This window comes from Anarrhichthys ocellatus, unplaced genomic scaffold, assembly GCF_004355925.1.
Source record: "Anarrhichthys ocellatus isolate YVR2014 unplaced genomic scaffold, GSC_Weel_1.0 scaffold1, whole genome shotgun sequence".
NCBI lineage: Eukaryota > Metazoa > Chordata > Actinopteri > Perciformes > Anarhichadidae > Anarrhichthys > Anarrhichthys ocellatus.
This window is the reverse complement of record NW_022280031.1, coordinates 8291328-8312549: the sequence shown is the minus strand read 5'-3', so window position 1 is coordinate 8312549 and position 21222 is coordinate 8291328. Positions and strand designations below refer to the sequence as shown.

At 42.1% G+C, this 21222-nt stretch overlaps 1 protein-coding gene across 2 annotated transcripts in view; it reads left to right on the top strand.

Annotated features, from left to right (window-relative positions):
- LOC116382728 (low-density lipoprotein receptor-related protein 1-like) overlaps positions 1-21222 on the top strand; it is an 85774-nt gene that overhangs the window by 1577 nt on the left and 62975 nt on the right. For both annotated transcript variants that reach the window (XM_031845990.1, XM_031845982.1), the window contains exon 2: positions 11889-12011. In XM_031845990.1, the coding sequence (XP_031701850.1) occupies positions 11889-12011 (123 nt within the window). The remainder of the gene's footprint in view (positions 1-11888; positions 12012-21222) is intronic.

Genomic DNA, 21222 nt, shown 5'->3' with positions numbered 1-21222 from the left:
CCCCCCCCCCCCCCCCCCCCCCCGAATGCCGATAGTCATACTGTGATCTGCAGTCAGATAGCGAACCTTTCAAAACAGCTCCCCCCTACGACCCCGTGAACACATACCACCACAGACTGGAGCCGCTTCTGGAAACTATTAAGCCTCACAGTCCAACTCACGCGCTCCTCTGTTTGGTAAGAAAGGAAAAGGGCGTTATCAAAGGGGGGGTTGGTGCAGACAGATTTGTTAAATTCTTTGCAGGTGAAAAGGGAATGTGGGTTTATTTATTTTTGCAGCGATATAATGCCTCTCATTCATCTTGGGAATGTCTGACCTGTGAATGAATGCTAAGAATATTTTTAGATGACTTTTACTGCGAGGAAAAAAATTCCTCCAATAGAGCACTAGCTGCTGTAAAGATAATCAGGGTTCTAAATTTGACATTTCATTAGATTCAGTAGGACTCTAACATGCATGACTGACTTAAACCACAAGCTGCATTTTGTGAGATTCATGGTGGAGCCATAAAGGCTTCCCTCTGCCTTTGAAGTCATCTCATTGCACTTGGCAATCCAGTGCTGTGAGGTTCTTAGGGAGCAAAATCCATATAAATTACCACCTTGGAGATAGACTCGGATAACCTGTAGTTTCTCCCTCCTCTTAAGTCTACAGCAACTGCTTTAAAGCAAACAGTTTGTGCCTTGACATATACTGTTATTGTTTCAGTGAAATTTTCCTCCCTCTTAGTCTTTAATGCCTTGATTTGATGAGTCAGCCTTGTGCAGTTTACCAGAGGACATCACCAAACCTTAGCTTCACTTGAAAACCCAGTGGGACGCAGAGGCTGCTGTGCTTGTCAGAGCGTCTTGAGGAAACAAACTGAGATTTAGATTAATCAGTGAGACTGAATGCGAAACTTACTCAATTCCTTAGATTTTACTGGGTGCCTGCCTGTAATTGTAACATTTTGAAGCCAAACTCACCAGACCTCAGCCAATATGTCACTTGTTGTGTAGGAAATTAGACTGCATGTTACTCCCCTTCAAACACAGCTGAATTACTTTGTTAAGCCCTCTTTGATTGCCCCTTTAATTGTTTAGGCCCTTTGAACCACATATGTTACTAGTAAAGTTTTTTTTCAGACTTGCCTGGAACTCGCCTTTTTCCAATTTCTAGACCTCTAAAGATTTTCTCTCTCTGTCTCTGTACTGGAGCCAGAGCAAAGACCCTGGGCCACCAACAAACCCTGAGTTTAATTGGTTCTAAACTGCTCTTTGTTTCCCAGAGGAGACCTCCACGAACAGTCTCAAATTGTTCAGAAGGCGCTGCTAATTGGGGGCCCTGGTGGAAAAGGCCCTAATGAAAGAATTTGCATCGTTTCTCTTCATGAAAGTACTGTAACGTCACTACAAAACAAGATCACTAGTCCTCAGAAATGGACAGTGCTGTCCTTCAAGGCTTTAAGTGGTGTTTCCTTGGAAAACTTCTATTTTTTTCATTCAGACAATCATTTAAATGTTTGTTTTTTGAAGTGAGCCATCTCTATCTGAAATGCCTGGCTCCTCATGTTTCCTTAATTTCCCTGCCCTAAATGTTAATCTTATTCATTAAGTAGCACAAGCTCCTTTTTTCTTAATTAACTTGCCATGTAGTGCTTCTGCTGGCACTGTCCCCCTGTGGACCTCTCTGCAGTAGCATTTGGTGGAGGCCTTAGCACTGGCCCAGCATTTGGCTGTTATTGGGGTAATACTGCTATCACAGCGACATCCACATGGCCGAAAAGGTTACCACTTTATTGTTTACTGACAACGGAGGGCAATATGGAAAACAGAGTACATTTGTTAGGTCCTTGTCACTGTTGACCTGAGTTAAAAGCAGTTAATGCAAATAAGTTTCTACAACACTGCTATAGATTCATGGTTTAGATCAGCGCATAACTGAAGGAGTGTTGGTTGCTGCCTAAAAGCCTCATATGACACACTGAAAACCACTGCATAGCTGAGCAGATATAAAATCCAGTACTTTGGTCAGCAGCTTTTCCTGGGGAAAAGCAACTCGGAGGCTATAAGTAAAGTTCAGTCACATTATTACACCGATGGTTTATGTGGCTGAATAGTAACAATGAAATTGTCTGTAGCCATAGATTTCCAACTGGCACACAAATGAGAATACAACTGCGTCCCACCCGATGTGAAATCTTAGTGCCTAGAAGGTATTTATTTGTAATGATCTTTGAATACTCAAAGCATCGGTAAGTGCTCCTCTTATTCCTTTTTTTTATTCACTTTCTCGTCGAGAGATCTGTTTAATATGTAGCCTGCCAAAAAAACCTAATCTCAGCATAAAGACCAGAAACAGCCTGAAGTTATCAAAATCCACCTTCTGGCACCTCTAAAGCAATCCGAGGAGAATACAGGAAGTCACTGCTCACAGCCTAAGAATAGTCCCACACATAACCCAGAGTCAATCCACACATTTTTGTTTGACACTTTGGTTTTTGTACAGACTAAACAATGATATAACATGTTAATCAGTGAAGAGATGCTTTATGCTAAGCTAAGATAACTGTCTCCTGGATCCAGCTTCACGCTGAACGGACAGATTTATAGATGGATAGGTATAGATCTTCTCAGCTGAACAAGAAAGAGAACTTTAAAAAAATATAGTCCCAACATGTTTTCAAAATGCGCTCTTCATCTCATTGTACTGTATCAAATTGTATTCATAAAAAAAGAGACCTTTTTCATAATTGCCGAAAAACACTGCTGAAGTCTTTAAAAGCTGACGTGTATTATAGCTAAAGTGCTCTGGGTACATGTTGCCAGGCTTTGTCAGAACAGCCCTTTAACCCACTCTAGAGTAGTGAGCCACTGACTGAGATACACTATCTAGAATAGATGGAGCTAATTTAGGATTGGAGATAGAACACGGTCTAAGGAGGCCCTCTGAAAGAACATCAGCAGAAACCTCATGAACGTGTATATTCACTATACATTAGCCAGCAACTTCAGACATTGCAGATATCAATACATGAAGGCAAGGACAGGGGGAAAAAAATCACTCACGCAGGCTCAGAGAAATGCTAAGCCCTGTATACCTGCCTGAAGGCTTTGATTTAGCTAAGAGCAAATGCTGAGGTGGAGGCTGTATTGGCTGGAAAATCTGTCTGACTTAGTGGTTATTCTCTCTTGGGACAAAGCGACAGAAATCCATCCTGCATGATGACTTTAGGTTTAACATTACATATTTAACACCAAGGAAGAGATGCCATTTTTCTTTCTCCATTGTGAAGACTAGAAATAACTGTATAACTGAGTAATGCAGAATACTTCTAGTGAGAATAGAAAAGGAGAGATTAACATTTATGTGCAGTTTTTGCAACTTCCCACCTGCAAACACTCATAATTGTATTTGACAGGCCACATGGCCAAGCCCGGGATTGAACGCCAATCTCCGTGGGGCCGGGTTCACCCCTGCATCCTCTGGTTGCACCACATTTTTTAAATTCAGAGTTATTATATCTGTCTTTGTGGCACAGTGTGGGGAAGCACTAATGATAGCTTTCCATTCTCAGCTGTTGAAAAATGTTTTGTTAAAAAAAAAGAATTGGGTCACGACTTTTTGTTTGACTGTGGAAATGTTGTCTAGCTTTAATAATAACTACAACAAATATATATTTACCTTATTCAGGTTTGTGCTTTCTAGTGAGCAGATGACATTTTTTTATTACATTTTTATAACAACCAGTTGACACGCTCGCACTAATGTGCAAGTTTCAGCTTTTAACCTGCAATAACCGATGTGTTTTTGCCGCTTGGGGAAGCAGAAACCGGCTGTGAATACTACACCGACAGATTGTCCCCTTTTAAGTTGATGTGTCAAACCGTTGCCTGCACGGGCACCTGGTTATGTTTCAAAATTGGGGAGCAAACTTGGAAATTTTGGGGGGGTATCTAAAAAAACAATAGTAATTTAAGACAAATTTTGTGTATTTCTATACCACCTTAACTCTTGGATAAACCTTTCACTCCAATCCCAATCATCAGGGCAATGCAAAATATGAATTGCCACATTGCACTTAAAAGAGTCGAATCTTTGACTATATATTATACACCTAAAGTAGCTATTCTATATTAAAGAATCAGAAACCCGTGTTCACCCTTTAACGCTGAGGCCAGGCAGTGTCGGGGTCAAGTTGCATGATTTGCGTTGAGCCGTTCACACCAACAGCACACATGGGATTAACTCGCTCCACTGTGTCAGTCTGAAAGGGCTGTTTGTGTTGGGAAATGCACAATGGAGGATATATATTGCATATTATTGCTGCATTACATTGAACCTGTCGATTCAAATAATTATTGATTACATGAAAAATCCCAAGCGTCATTTTACTTTCCTGTCGCAAATAACATTGATTTTCCATTCCATCTCCAGATATAAATCGTCTTTTGTTTTTTGTTCATAAAATGTTTCCAACCTCGGTTCCTCCACCAGATAAAATACAGTCTATTTTCAGCATCAGCCCACACAACACATACATTCATTCACTTCCATTTAAGCCATTGCTACCGGCTTTTCTGGGACAAAAGTGTGTCAGAGCAGAATCGCACCTATTGTAGATTACGTATGAATTCATTCATTGTCGGATGAAAACTCAACATCTTCATTAGGAGTCCCCGCATCTGACATTTTCAGATACGTTACACTTGCAAACAATGCGTTTTTAATGACACACGCTCAGCATCAAGGTCGCTATTCATGCAACCGTGTTTTAGATTCATTCCCAAACTTCTAATCCTAAACACAAAGTCCCCGACCATAACCTTAACCTAAGCCTAATTGTAACACTAATCCCTCAAGCAGGCATTCACCCTTCGCTTTGTGGCTGAAATCTCCTCACATGAACCCACAATCATTATTTCGGCCTTCCGCCTGAGCAAAAACACAGCATGGGTGAGAGATTGTTTGTGGTGAATACTTGCCAAGCTAAGCTAACCCGCTGCGGATGAGAGTGCTATCGATCTTCTCATCTTTCACTCGTGCCAGGAAGTGAAATGTTCAAAAAAACTCTTTGACTGAAAGTCTTTAGCAGTGCTCAGGTTACTTTAGCACATGCGTAGGGAATGTGAGAGAACGTTCCAGAGAATCACTTCTCGTTCCAACCAGCTCCTGCGTCACACTTGAAACTTGTACCGGTGTTATGAAAAGGCACCAGAGAATTTCACATAATCTTCTTTAATATGTTCCCCTCGGCTGCATACTAAGTAGGCTTAATTGTCATTTTTCTCCCTGTGCAGCTATACGTTCAGCGGGTGCTCTGGCAGTGGTGGGGCAAAGGGATTTGTCTAAACTGACTAACTTGATAATGGCGGATCACACCTAGTGGTTATCTGCTTCTTCCCCAACTCTCCTGCTGAATTTGGTAAATCCTTACGTGGACGTGAAGGAGGTCGTAGCCCCCTCCCTCAGAGCCGCCACACTCCCTCTATACAAATAGCAGTCGTGGTTGATTACCACTCTGGGGCCCGAGACTTGGTGAAATCTCAGCCAGACATCCAAATAGCTCTTCATTAAATTCACATTTGATTACTCTGCTTGGCTTAATAGGTTCTGCCTCTCGCTGCCACGGAGGCTCGTGTAGATTGACTGTGTGTGTGCTCAGATCTGACCGTCAAGATTCAAACAGTTACAGGCAGGACTGTGTTATCCTGCATGACGGAGCCCCATTTTACTTGGCAACTTTCACCAGACATAAGCACATTCCTGATGTTAATTCTCCCCAGGTCTCAGTGCAGGTACAACACACACTTACATGGACTTGCAAACACACAGACTGTCTTAGAAACACACAAAATATCTCATAAAAACATGATTGAATTACACAGTCATCCAGAGGGTGAGCAGTCGAGCGGCTATGCACGCAGACAGAAACATCCCCGAACTTTAACTCTTGTTGCTATAATAATGGTGACTGCTATGTAAATACAAATACGCTTTGTCGTCCATTCTCTGTGGTAATCATGTCGGAATTCTGTCTGGACTTTTGTTTAATTTGTTCACAGCCGACTGCCTCAGCTCCTCCGAACTCGGCCGGAAAGGTTTATTTAAGAGGCACAGCTGGGGCCCCTTTTTCTCTGTTTTGTAAAATGTCAAATTGGAAAACTTTTTTTTCCCTCCCTCATCTTTCTTCTCACTCTCCTGCATTACAAAATCCTGAAGCGTTGGTGCCTGGGCTGTGGAGGAGGATGACGAGGTGGCAGGCCACAGCCAAATAGGCCAATATAGACACTTCACTTGTTTCCTGGCCTTAGCCGGACCCCCTCAGGTCAGCCCAAAGGTCAGCAAAGTATTCCCCCCCCCTCTGCTCTACATCAGTCTCTATCTATATGTCTTCCCTTTTGGCTTTGTTGTGGGAGCTTGCTCTCTGACTGCTGGCCAAAAGTGTGTTTTGTTTTGTTTAAATCTAAAAAGAAAGTTAATCAGGGCTGTAGTGCTGCTGAACATATCATATTAGAAACATTTCTCACTTGATATTCTTCATGAACTGGTCCAAATTGTTTGTTATTATTTTAAACCTACAGCTTTTCTGATGTTTAATTATTTTGCATTCTGTGACGAAATGTAGCTTTGAGTCGATGTTAAACTGGCTGTGTTGCAGTGGTATTCCAGTCTGTGGCCCTCTGAACAGATATAAAGATTTGGCCAAGTGGGCCTCAATGTCGAGATTGATTACACACAATTCAGGTTGTTTATCCTGCCCTTATATAAACCTCCCTTTCCTAAATATTTGAAAAGATAATGGAGCTTTATCATGTCTCACGGTGAAGAATATTTGGGAGAGTGGAATTATCTTCTCCGCTTGAGTAAAAGTGTTTTATTATTGCGAGTACACGCTATCTTCAGTAGTCTAAACGACTACTTCCCTCAGCAGACATTGCAACAGTCCCCGAAAGTGTCTTGGAAAAACTTCACGATGCATTTACTTTACCCAACACACCCACCTGGTGCTTTTGTTTGGCCTGCCATCTTTATTATTCTCAATAGTTTTGGATGAATCAGTGCCAGCTACAAAGGATGACCTCCTCACATCTGAGCGGATGTATCCTGAGGAGGTTTTTTCCTGTGTGTGTGTGTATAAAGGAAAGCAGCTGCTGTCATGTAAAAGCATTAACTTTATGCATGCACAATTAAGATTCCATGCCTGCATTGTATTTCTCCACCTCTCAGTCTCTAGACTGACATATACAAGGTGTGCGTGTGAGTGACTTAGGTTCACAAAAGCACTGGGGAATCCCTGAGCCAGGTACTGTAGAGTCCAGGGTTATGCAACGAGGCTTTGGTAACAGATCTTAACTAAAGATAATCTTAACTAAAGACAATCATCCATTGCACAGCATTCTGCAAAAGACTATTAGATTAGCCTTTGCAGCCGTGCTAGCAGCATGACTCTATGGAGGGCAATGTCTGTCAGTCGGTTCATCCAACACTTTGGTGCAAATATCTCGACTATTTGACGATTTGCTCCATACATTCATGGTTTCCAGTGGAAGCATCCGGATGACTTTGATGATTCTCTGACTTCTCCTCTAGTGCACCATGAAGGTGAGCTTTGTGGCTTTAAGTGAAATGTCTTGTCAACTATTGAATGGATTACCATGAAATGTTGTACAGACATTCATGTTCCCATCAGGATGAACTAATTGGATTGTAGTTGACTTGTCATCTAGCTCCATCATCAGGTTAATCAGGTTAATATTTTACTGCTTTGCTTTGTGTTTAGTGCTAATGAGCAAATGTTAGCATGCTAATACGCTTAACTTAGATGCTCAACATGATGTTAGCACTAAGCTCAAAGCACCGTTGTACCTATTTTCAGTCTCACAGAGCTGCTAGAATGGCTGCAGATTCTTTATCTTGTTATACTGGGACAGATTGATGAACAGGGTTTGCAAGTTCGCAGATACTTTAACTGATCCCTGACATTCTGGTTTGTGGTCTTCCTCTACTGTGAGCACCGGAAAAGGTACGCAACAGCAGCCATGGAGCTGGTGCAGATTGTTTTGCTCAAAGGCACTTGAACAGTGGAGGTCCAGTTGAAGGTGCGATACCTTATGCGGCCGGCTTCGAAGAAAGGATTCCATACTGCTTAAGCTCCCTTTCAGCACCACTGTTGACAGCACTTTAAGTCCACCTTCACTCCAACCGCTGTTGAGTGGTGCGTGATGAGGCTCTAGTCTCAGTGTCTGCTGGAGCTTTGTAGTGACCTGGCTGATCTCAGAGGGCAGGCCTCCAACTTATTTATAGCACTGTTGTGGTTGTCAGAGGAAATGGGGCTGTGGCTGGGGGGGCAAGGCTTGTGTTTGCCTTAAAAGAGGACTCTTCCTCCCATCCGGACTGAGCTCATCTTGGAGGACCATCAGACAGCGGCGGGGGCAGAGGGCAGTGGGCATTTGTAATCCGGCCCAAATGGCGATGACCCAAAGCATTTTCACTCAGCCACCACTTTGGTAAACACACAGGCAGTTCATTGATAGCATGTGTGACATTCTTCCATCCCATCTCAGGATCCCAGCCCAGCTCAGTCTGTTCTCAGATCTTCAGGCCTGCTTCCAGCTGTGAGAGCCCTGCCCCCCTTTGACGTTTAGACCCCCCCCCCCCCCCCACACACACACACACACACCCCCCGCCTCTCCATTTGCTCTCATTAGCCGAGTTCACCCAGCTTGTTCTCTTATGTCATCCTGTGTGATATCCATCTGTTTATCATCTTTTCTCTGCTGCATCCTCTTCCTTCCTGCATCATTTCCTTTTTATAACAAAAGACAAACCTGTTGAAATCGGACGTATTATGCACACAGTTCACAAAAACGTCAGACAGACAACTAAAGCCTTATTTAGATATTTTTAGCGAGATAAATCCTGATTGAGTCAAGCACAGATTGACTTTAAAGTGGCATTAAAATGTTTGTCAACATCTGTTACCAGAGATGTATTGTCGGTGTCCTGCTTGACAGGCTTTATAGGCATGAAAGTTTCAAGAACAATGGCCAAATTATCATAATACAAAAGTATGTCCACCAACCCAAAGCAATATAACATCCATAAGGTATGGATCTGCTGAGGAGCTTTGACCCAAAAGTAATTGTGCTGCTATACGAGGTTGACCTGACATTTTTCAGTAGTCATTGTTGGTGTGCGAGTATATACTTCCAAATTATTTATTTTAATTTATTTGTTTAGAATATCTGGATAAATGTTGACTGTAGGTCTGATTAAAAAGGAAACCATAAACAACTTTAATCATTCATCTTTTTTTCATTATATGCCATTTCAGTTTGGAACCTGCATTACTGACAATATTAAAGTTATTAAACGCAGGTGAGCCTTGTTTTCCAGCATAAATACATTTTCACTATCTATCGGTGTGTTTCCAGTCAGCCCCAAAAGTTGCTCATCGTAAAGTTGATTATTAAATCTTTTAACAGAATATTAAGAAAAGCAGTAAGCGAGATGCAACTGTTTGCCACCTCGACCACCAGTGTGCTTTGTGCCAAGAAAAATGGCCCGAAAAATATTTTTATTACTTCTGCCTAAATGATATAAAACAATATTCGACATAAATGCAACTATGCCTACTGTATATTATTAGAAGTGGTGTTGTGATTGGATGGCCCGAGGCTGACTCTGAACATCGTCTTCGTCTGCTCCCCCTTTGCGTCTCTCTAACCCTCACAGCCAGCTGAGCCAGAGGTAACCCTTGTCGTTGCCTTCCTTCACCCTCAGCTACCTAACCTCCTGACCTACTTCTATTGGCCCCTTCTATGTTTCTGTCAGCAGCATCCATTATCGGAACGCGAGTTAACAGCATGTCGAGTAAAAAGCATGTCTCAATAAACAATAGACAGATGCACGCAAAAAGCTGCCTGCTGTGGCTAGTGGTGACACCTCAAAATAAACAAACAAATAAACACGCACAGAAGAAGAAGGATGAGGAACAAAGAGGAAACACTTTAACAAAAGCCTGGTTGCATTTCATGAATAATTCAAGTCCTTGTGGTGCCCCTCTAGCCACACACACACACACATGCACAAAACCCGCCCACCACCCACTCTCTCTCTCTCACACACACACACACCGATCACAGCGGTACACAGAGGAGGGTAAGTGGGGAGTGTGTGTGAATGTGTGCAGCAATATGTCAGGTTGAATTCATGGTATTTGGGTTGAGCTCCATTTCAAGATTACCTTCGCCGCTGGAGTCGGAGGCTAGCATTAAATGTAAATACAGTCATCCTGTTTATCCTGCTTGATCCCATCATCCACCCCTATCAATGCCATGCTCCCCCCCCCCCCCCCCCCCCCCCTCCCCCCCCCCCCCCCCCCTGTCCTATTCATCATGCTATATGCCTAAATAATCGAGAGAGTTACAATAACATCACCGTCTCCAATCTGTGCTTCATATTCTGACCCGAGTAGCTCAGAAAAGTATCTGTACAGGGGAGACGTCGACGCCACCACACCTGATATTCAACGTGATGACAGAAATAAAGGAAAGGGGAGTGCATATAAAAAGATGTTTAGAGAGGCACGGAGAGAAACAAGAGCTCGGATGATATGAAAATCAGTTCAATCACAGCCCGGTGATGAATATTTAAACCCTGAAATATCCAGTGAATTCTTATTACAGTGTAGTTCGGCATCGCCCGTTGCTCTCTTTTAAATGTCAGCCGGTGAAATGTGAGTTGTGTTTTAATGAATTAATAGTTTTGGAAGAATGTTTTATGAAAGTAGCACTTAAGGAAAAATACTTCATTATATTTGTTTTGTATTCGGTTGATGCTTTTGTCCTTTAGTGTCCCCGTCTGTTGCTATACACCCACAATATGACAAGATCCTGTGTGTCCTCACTACTGTTAACTCTACGTTACTGTGACATATGACCACACATCGTATAATAAGGTCTCTGTTTGTTTATTAGTTCATTAGACATTTGAATTATTTAGTGTAAAATAACTCTTGGGGGTCATGGAAATAAAAGGACAACAGGACAATATAAATAGTCTTAAGTAGCCAATCCATTAATCTTTGCTTTTCTCTACTTTTCAATGACGGCTCAACACCTGCTTACTGAAAGACCGTTACGAGGCTGAGGTCAGCTCTTATATTCTCAAATAGAGTTCGTAGAATCCCGAGTATACAGTTCAATGTACTCATTTACATCCTGGACGTTTGTTTTTCTTACTTTTAGAAATTATTTTAGTTGCACACTAAAATAGTTAAGTGCACAAATGTCTTTCATTTTTGGTATGTATTTCCCAATCAGCAGTAATCAACAGTGTATCAACCTCCACTCAGAGCTTCCCCTGAATTCCCCCGGGTGACTCAGCCTTGTCGCATGTTCGTGTGTGTTGTCAGAGTGTTTAAGTGTTGTTTTAAGAGGACTTGAGTTAGTGTGGGTTTGAAAACGCTCCCCCATTTGGCTGTGGGGAGCAGTTCTTCCCCCTCTCTTTTGAAAGGTTAGAGAGTGAAGGGGAGATGGATGATAGGGGGGCAATTCACAGAGCAAGATGTTCTTTTATATCCTCCAGACATGTTGCATCACTGTTAGTGGCCTGGGAACGCTGACCTGGATATTTAGGTGCAGCAAGTTTATGCAAAGCCTGCATGAGTGTGTGTGTGTGTGTGTTTGGGTTTTGGTGTATCTGTTTTCTAACCCCTCCAGCAAGTAGTTACTTTCCAAGACCTAATTAGGACCAGTGAGGGCCACTATTGACTCTGAATCCAGCAGACCCTGGTTGCTAATGAGACCTCAGGAATAGAATAGAATCACAGACACAAAAGGAGCTGTTTTTTTTTTTTTCAGAAACCTTTTAATTAATTCACTTTTTTCTTTGTCTCTTTTCAGCTCCAAAGACCTGCAGCCCAAAGCAGTTTGTGTGTAAAGACGGGGTGACTTGCATCTCTAAGGGCTGGCGCTGTGACCGGGAGAAGGACTGCCCAGATGGGTCTGACGAGGAGCCTGATGTTTGTAAGTCTTATAAAGACAGTACACTATATATATATATATATATATATAAATATATATATATATATCTATCTATCTCTTGTATTGACACTTATTAAATTCTTGTGTGTGGGATCCTGCTGCATATGACTTTCACAGCGGAGTGAACTTTGGCTGACATTTAAACCATTCAGGGAAGATAATTGCAGCCTTGAGAGGAAATGCTTTTCAGCTTACTGTATGCAGATCTATAAATGTATCATAAGCACTCCTAGTCAAGTGGGTTTTGGACACTTCTGTTTTATGTGGTAGATTTTTTTTTTTGCTCATTTAAGCCTATGAATTGTGTGTCAGTATGTGGGATAAAAGCTCTCAATGCTTATCTTCTCTGATATGAGTACAGGAAAATCAAATATTAGCTGAACCTTTCGTTTTATTCATCTGAAAAAATACAAACTTAGAGTTGGTTGATGTAACATCTTCAACATCTCTGTGAAGATGCTCTTTTGGCAATGTGGGAATTATGTAGATTCATTTGACTTGAATATTCAACAGGTGCAGTCCTTATGTAAAACAACCCCAGAAATAAATCAAAAACCTGCTGTCCTGACATTTTGTTTGGTATGCTGATATTTCACTGGAGCATTTGATCCCTCCACACATGTTCTAAATGCAGTCTTCAGACTGAGCTTGTTGGCCTATTAGATTTATTTGGCAAACCACAGCCAGGCTGGAGAAAACAATGGGGTGTTTTATCAGCGAGTGAGAGAGGTCATTCTGCCTTTAAACAGTCCTGTCATGCCCAATTAGGAGATTTACAAAGTTAGTCTTCTATGATAGATGTGATTTCCTTCTGCATTCAGAGCCACAGAGGATGCAGTCATGAGACAAACTGAAAGTAGGGCTGAAAAAAAAAGGCAAAAAAAGCTGTCATTTCAAAGTCTTCATTAGAGTGGAGATGCTTTGAGAGGCTGAATCCCTGGGGAGGGGATGAAAGCAGCAGTGTCTTTTTGGTCAGCCCCTCCGACTGACATGCCTCTAGTTTTCAGAGGGCTTAGGGTGGGTAGGGGGGACAGTACTGTGTGTGTGTGTGTCTGTGTGTGTGTGTTAGGGGGGGTGTTTGGCTGGAAGAGAGTGAGTGAGGCCAGGGTGCTGTAGCTGCAGTCTAGACACAGAGACTGTATGAGCGTAGGTCTGGAAGTCATTAGAGACTCGCCCAGAGCAATGGAGAAACCTGCTGTTTCTCCCCGTTCTCATCTGTGGGCCAGCCTCCTTCCATGTCTCTATCTGGGACAGGAACAACAGTGACTCCGTATTCTGTCTTCTGCTTGCTCGAGCTTATGCCAAACTCCTTCAAAAACAACAGTTATAGGACCTATGCTGTACAGGGACCTGCCTTTTCACAGTGTCACGGTGGAAAACCCAAGAATGAGTCAGAGAGAAAAAAATGCCAATCCTAATCTTAGCTTCCTGGAATTAACGTGTTTTTTTTGAGACTGTTATTAAAGAACGTGGCAGGTAAAAGTGCATTACAGACACTTTTATCTTTTATCTGAAGGTTAAATAGTCTGTCAAGGGGCTATTCATTGGAATTGTGACTTTCTTTTTTATTGGATTCAAATTAAAGGAAAAGTCTGTTGATATTCTGTATAGTTTTGTTTTTTCCAAGAAACCTCTTGAAAAGACCAAAAACAGTCAATAAATCCTATTAACAAGTTTTGCCTAAGTAGCCATAGACCTTTGTTGTAGAGACATATTAGTTCATCACAAGGAACATGGGCGGTGTAGTTTATTTGATTCAGTCCCACATACACCGTCCTGCAATTAAAAAAGTCCCCAACAAACACACTATTTACTCCTTTTTAATGTTTTTTTTAAATAATTAAACATTTACCTCTCCATCATTCAATTCAGACCTTTGTAGCATGTCTAGCCTCTCTTGCGCATGTTTCCTGCGGATCTCTACTGTCAAATGATCCAAAATTAAAACAAAATGCTATTTGGAAAACAAAGCTTCAAAATATGATGTCTGGTGCAGAGCAGATGTTGAGTGTTGAAGCTGTGGAGCACTGAATGAATATCAACCCACTTACAAATGGCTGGTTGATTCACATTTCTGTAACTCATTAAATGTATACAGTATATAGAACAATAAACAGTAATCTACTTTTCTGAGCTGGAGAGGTTGTCACAAGGACTGAAAATGAAAATGGATTTAAATACCATATTGTCATAGGTTTTATGAGCATGTATCCCAAACTGTATGTACACCACCCATACACTGAGTAGTATTTGTAGTTTTATTGTTGTGATAAATGTGCTCTTTAGGTGCTTTTGCAGATGCTTCTGGTTGAAAAGATGCATGAGAGGTTTATTTATTCACTCGTGTGGATGGGGCTTTGTTAGTGTGTTGGCTATTGCCAGTGAAGTCAGTCACTGTCCAGTGCAGCTGCTTTGCCCTGCTGTGTAACCCCCACAATGCTGTTCTTTGTGCCCCGGGGTGCTGGGTCAGACTGGCATAGAGGGATACTGAAAGAGTAAAACAAAAACAAAATGGTTGTTTGGGCATATGACCTTTTATACAGCGCTTTCATCTCTATTGCTAATCAATGAACAATTGAAACACGGGAGATACATGTGAAGATTATTTGTCTGGAGAGCCCTCAGGTAGGGTGGAGGCTCTGGTAGAGGTGCCATCTCCTTAGGCCGTAGACTTTATTGGGGTCCTGAAATATTCCCATGTGTAGTGAGTGTGCCCTGGATACACAGGAAGTGTGTAACGCTGAAATGATGTCCCCCTGCCCCTGGCCTGTAATAAGGGCAGTTTTACAGACAGTTCCCACCTATAGGCTGCAATTAGTTCTTTAGGAGATGAGGACCTTTTGTAACAGCCACTTTCAGAGTGGAAAACACAATCATTCGTGATGTAATGTGCGTCTCGCTGACTCCCATCAAAACAAATGAAAGACGGTCTTGAAAAGAAGTTTTTATATTTTGTACACTTGCTCAGAAGTTTGATTACACAGCATTTGTAATGAGATCGAACAGGGATTTATTGTTTGCTGTATATTTGTTCAGTGATGTCATTTACCAAAAAGTCAGTGTTTATACTGTTCCAATTTAGAAGAAGTGATGTGTTTGATCCTGCTGCTGTCTCCTAAAAGCCACTGACATGACGAGGAAAACAACCTTTGCTGTTGTAGAAGTGTTGCCTTGCAGCACCTTGTCCCTAAAAGAACCTGATGCAGGTGTGAGAGCATGTGCACAGTCTGCTCCCCATCTACACACACACACACACACACACACACACACACACACACACACACACACACTTCATTTCTCTCACATACATTTTACCTTTCTAAAAAAGTTAAAAGATGCTTCACACTTTGTACTTCAAAAATATTCATGGAAGCAATACATCAGACACTAACAGAAGAGTGTACACTACTCTTAAACCAGCTCCCACATCATGAGCTAATGTGTCTGCAATACCGAAAAATGCCATGCATTTCAGTAGTGAATGTTTTTTGCACTAAATATGATACCATCCCAGTTGGTTATGTGTTGTGATGTTATATGAGCTGATGCAAGGATGTGCTGTAGATTTATTATTATTTCACGTGGAATTTGGGACAAAAGATAAAATGCTGTAAACTGACATATTATCGCGTTGGCTACCTTGTTATCAAACAATTGCCTGCTTACACATCCAGCAGGCACAGAGCAACATTTACTTAATGTCGGGGTCAATGTAACAGTAATATTCACTCTCTTTTTAGCTCTGTTTAGGTCTCCATCAACCTCTGATGAAGATATTTGGCTTAGTTGCTGAATGCTCCACTATTAACTTAGCTAGCATAGTTAGCTAGTTGTGCACTGTCTTTTTGCAGGTAGTGTACAGTTGGTCTATCAAAGGTTTTCCCTTGAAAACAGCCATGTGTTGTGTATGGAAACAATGCTAATGAGAGCAGTTAGACTGAAATGAAACAATAAGGTTTCAAAGTATGACCGGAAAGATGTTAAAATGTTCCATAGAGCTGAGGGGAAATGCAGAGGCAAGGGGATAATTCTCTCTCAATACACATTTTTTCCGTTGTTTAAATTTAGTTTATTATTGATGTTTCCGCCCTCAATTTCAAAACCTATGACTTTTGACAAGGATGGGAGTAAATGAAAACGAAGGTATCCTTCGTTTGAGCACCTATTTCCACCAGTGCAAACCCCTGCAAGGGTCCCAATTTATTCCAGACAGAGTGTGTGCAACAGCAACAGTAAAGACAAATAGAGAAACTGCAGGAATGATCTATACATGTTTTATTTAAGGGTGCGGTGAGGCGGATGTGATCCACAAGCCACCAGTTGGCCATTTTTAGATGAGGACTTGAGGCTGGGGCATTAGAGAGGGCAAAGCTGGCCCCTTGAAGCAGAACGAGAGAGCCGGCCTGTGTTCAGCCAAGAAAAGCGTGTCAGGGGTTTAAATTTTAAAAAGACCATTATGTAATCTCAGCAGGGCTCTCTCAGAAGGGAGTGGGGCGGGACAGAGGGACCCTCGTGGGGGTAAGGGAGGACAGGGAGCATAGCTTAGAGCAGGGTTTATGATGTGGTAGAATGAGGGACATAAACAATAACAATATGATAATTGAAGGCCCCCCCCCCACACCATGCAACCAGAAGTTATAGACTCACAGATGCTGAACACCTGGCTATGCCTTGTGGCTGCTCTGTCTGTATGGCAAACTACCGTGTGTCTTATAAGTAGCGGTAATAAATGACTACATTCCGTATGCGAGATTGCATTATTGAATACACTGCCTGTCTTCTGCCTTGGATGTTTAACTTCGGTCTGCTCGGGTTTCTTGGCTTGAAGAGCGACGGTTACTCTCGTCCTCCTTTCTGACCCCCTTGGGCCTTTCCTTCCATTTGCATAGATGTTTTTTTTACGCGATAATTAGTCGTCTGTCCTTTGAATTGGTTTTCTAATGCCCTACGTAACAAATGAAAATGGCTGTCGGAAGAGGGGCTTGACGCTTAATTTCTGATGAATAAAGCTTGTCTGGCTTTCTGGGTAAGAACTCTAAGCCAAAACAGTCATTGTGGGGCAGCAGCATTGCCCCCTCTCGGCTCTTTACGAGAAAAACTTGCACAATACCAATAGTTTTAAAGTTAATCCTCGGCCCACTGTGAGGAAATAAGAGGCGAATGAATCAAATAATGAGTCTTTTCAATCTGAGAAATAGTCACTGCGTAAGAAACTTATTCAGTCCGCAATAGATCTATCTTTCTTCTTTCATCTGTGTGTGTGTTTGTGTGAGACAACGGGAGAAAGAGAGACAAAAATAGTTTATCTGTGTGTGTTATTTGAACTTTCATCTTCCCTTTTATGCACAAGCTTAAGGAAATAGGTGTGCACCAATGGATGATATAACTTCTTGAAACTCCCCCTTTGATTTCCTTTGGGTGTATTTACTTCCTATTTCATAACCAATACCTACATAGGCTCAATCTATTTATTTGGTTGTGCTATCCGGTTGTGTTGTGCTGAATGAATATTGTAATTCACTTTGCTGATAGAACTGTTTGCTGAGTGGGTTCTGTGCCCTTAGTGGCAGCAGTGCTGCTGTGTTTGGAGAAGGCTCAGTTTGTTGTGCTTTCGAGAGCTGGATTTAGACCTTCCTGCTTTGCTTGTCACCCTGCCAGCCACCCCAGAAGCCCCCCCAGGAAGCAATGAAAATGTGGTGTTGATATCTTGGAAGGAATGGGGTGAGCAGAGAGAGCCAGAGACCATCAAGTGCAGAGAGGGAACACAGTCTGCCACTAGGGTGAACGCCAGAGATGCTTATAATAAAGAGCATTCATGCTGTCAGTTTGTATAAAAACATTGTTGAACTGAGGTGTGAACGCCTGGACAAAGGGAATTCATGTAGCTGTAAATAAACCCACTGTAATAGTTGTAAAGGCCCTCACAGGTGTGGTTGGAGTGGCAGGTTAATGTGTTGTTTTCCACCTGCAGAGTGAAGTGTTTATGGGCTAGCTGTCAGAAATAAACAGTGTTGTTACCAAAAAACAAATGTTGCCCTCTGTGCTCTGCGGGCTAGCTGTGGCTGTGCCTGCTCTTTTGCTGCCTGTGATCTTTTTCACAAGGCTGTGTTGAGTAGCAAAATCAAAATAACACACTTCCATGGCAGCCCATAAGCCTCAATGGAGCTCTGGTGCTGTTGTGTCTTGTTTTTTTTCGGTGTCCTAGTTGTTTGGAGTTTCGTTTCTCTGGCAGGGCAGACGGCGGATGGAGGTCAAGGGGCGCCTTGGGGCTGCTTGGGCAAGATTCGGGTGCTCTGTCCAAGAAAATGTCATGTTCACAGGGAGGGCCAGCCGGTTTGTGGGGACATCAGTGGTCCGTGAAACCCAGTATTTGTATTAAGAGGTGCTGGTGTGCAACACTATTTATTCATGAGGTATATTTATGGATCAAAATGTTAAATTATTTAGCTATATGTGGATGGTTGATGTCTGTGAAAATGATTATTTTTAATCATCTTGCTTGTTAGCAGGATATGTAAGTGTATTTCTGCCATTGTTTATGCTGAAATAGTAACCTTGTTGCTCTCTGGAGTTGGCCTCATTCTGGCCTACATAGAGTCCCTTTTATGTTTTAGCACTGGCAGTGTCTTGTTATTTCTTTGTGTGTTTGTTATTGGTTGACTAAGCATTGTGTTGACTTGCATATGGAGTGGAGGCATGAGCTAGTGAATGGAAAATCCCCACAGCCTGACAAGCTTTTGGGCACAGGGACAGGCCTGATCCAGACCCAGATCCTGACTCCTTCTCAGTCAGCTGGACCTCCTTTCTGACCACTGGAGAAGTAACACAGATCAAGACACCGTTTCCAAGCTGAATAATTCTGAAAAAAAAACATTACTTATGAAAGAAAAAAGTCAAGAGTCGTGAAAGTATAAGCGGTCCTAGGCGAGCAAGGAAAGTGTGTCTTAAAATATTAATCCTAAAACAGCACATAATTAGAAAGTGCCAGCTCCCCTTTCATCACTGTGACCCCGTGGCCCTTGCCATGTTGCCGGCTCTCCCCCTCCAGGTGACCGTGCTACAGCACAGATCAGGCTTAGCATGAGACGCTGCTTACAGCACTGCGGCTCAGCCTGCTTTGTAGGGGGTCACAGCCGATTTGTGTGATCCGAACAATGGCCTTAGTTTTCTTGCCCCCCCCCCTCCATCGTTCGACACCCCCTCTGCTCTCACTCCCTAGCACTGGAAAAGTGCATGTGATCTACTTCTATGTGTACCGGCTTAAATATTCCACTCGTGCAAGGTGTCTGAAATCCATTACGCTGTCTTGTTTTGATGGATGCTCGGAGAAGAAAAGCTTTGTTTGGCTCTAATGGTGATTTGGTGGACTGCAGAAAAGTATCCATCAGGCGTTCCTATTGAATAGGTTGATATTGAAGGTCGACGCTGTTTGCGTCTGGTTGTACATCCTCAAACAAATTAGTTGCAGCAGACAGGCCTATGGAAGAAGTGAATTCTGTCCTGGTATCTGCTTACGTCTTTATGACGTCTGTAGCGGAGAGAAGTGAAGCCTTGGAACGATCTCAAGCTCTCCATAGGAAAAGAATAGTTAAATCTCCACCCTCGGTTTCACCCATTGCCTCTGACACAGGGATAGCCTGTATGGGTCGATGATGGGAACACCAGGATGATTTTCCTTTTCCTTGGGCACTCTAATTGAGCTACAGAACAGAATAGTTGAAGCTGTACCAGCCAGCTTGTGTAGATCTTTCACTGAACCGTACAACAAGCTGTGTAGAGAAACCGAGCAAATAGAAACTTCTCAAAGAGAAAACGGTTTGGGCCTGCTAACCTGGCTCACTCACACAAGAGGAATGTTGAATAAAAGACCCTGTTTAATTCAAATTAGCAATGCCTTTTCCACCGCCGACCGCTGCCAGCTCGCTTAAGAATGAAGCCTTGTGGGGCTCTGTCCACTTCCTGTGGATGAGGTGTTCCACTCGGTCGTCTATGTCTACTCCCTCACTTTCTCTTTCTCTCTCTTTGTGTCTCACTCTGTTTCGTTTTCCACACACTGCCCTCCCTCTTAAACACTTTACTGTAAATGGGTCAACAGATGTTGGAAAAAAAATGATGGGAGGAGCTAGAGAAGGAGAGCGAGTGAAGGCCAACAGTTTGACTTAGCACATGGGCTGAGAAAGATGAGCCCTTTAGAGGAGCGATCTGTTTTCAAAACAAAGTCCATGCATCAAAAAAAAAAGAAAAAGAAAAGAAAGGAAGACCTTCATGCACTTTGTTTGCATTTTAGCAACTTTTTAGTTATAAAAGAAAGAATTATGCTCATTTGCTTTCCTGCTGAGAAGTTGGATGAGAATACCAATACCGCTTTCATTTCTATTCGCTAAACATGAAACTAGAGCTAGCAGGGGATTAGCTTAGTTTATCAGCATAAAGACTGGAAGCAGTGGAAAACAGCTAGCCTGGCTTTCTTTCCAAAGTTCAAAAATACACCTACTTACTCCTATAAAGAAGACTAATTAACAGGTAATCATGTTGTATATTGGTTTAAACCAGTGGTTCTCAACTGGTCTGGCTGCGGGACCCACCATCACCCCTTAATGACAAGCCGGGACCCACGACCCAAATTATATATACTGTATAATTTGGGTATATCTATATTCAAGAAGTCTAGTAGTAATAACGTCTCTGTGTAGTAAACAACTGTCAAATCAAATAAAGAAAGTACACATCAATTATATTTTAACAAATATTATTCTCATATTTCAAATTTAACTGGATGGATTATAAATAATACATAGAAATACATGAATAAATGGTCTTCTCATTTCAAGTAAAATAACGGCTGGATTAAAAAATAAATTACTTAACGAAATTCATTTCAGCAAAATTATATTCACTGAATTGCCCTGCAGCTTTAAATTCAGTTCATTCAGGGTGAAGTGAAAAAGCCACAATATTATATTTTTCTCATCTTCTAAAAAGAGAAATTAGTGTTTGACTGGACAGACTCGTATAGGTGAATTCTTCAGAGTCTAATGACTCTGGTCTCTCTGGCCATTTCTCTCTTTTGGAGATCGTCCTATGATTTGACTTTCACGACTCACACCTCAATAAATAGTCCTGCTCTGCTCATATGTCCTCGTCTCTCCCCCGTGTGTCACGGTGTGTGTACATCTCACTCAAGTCAGGAAAC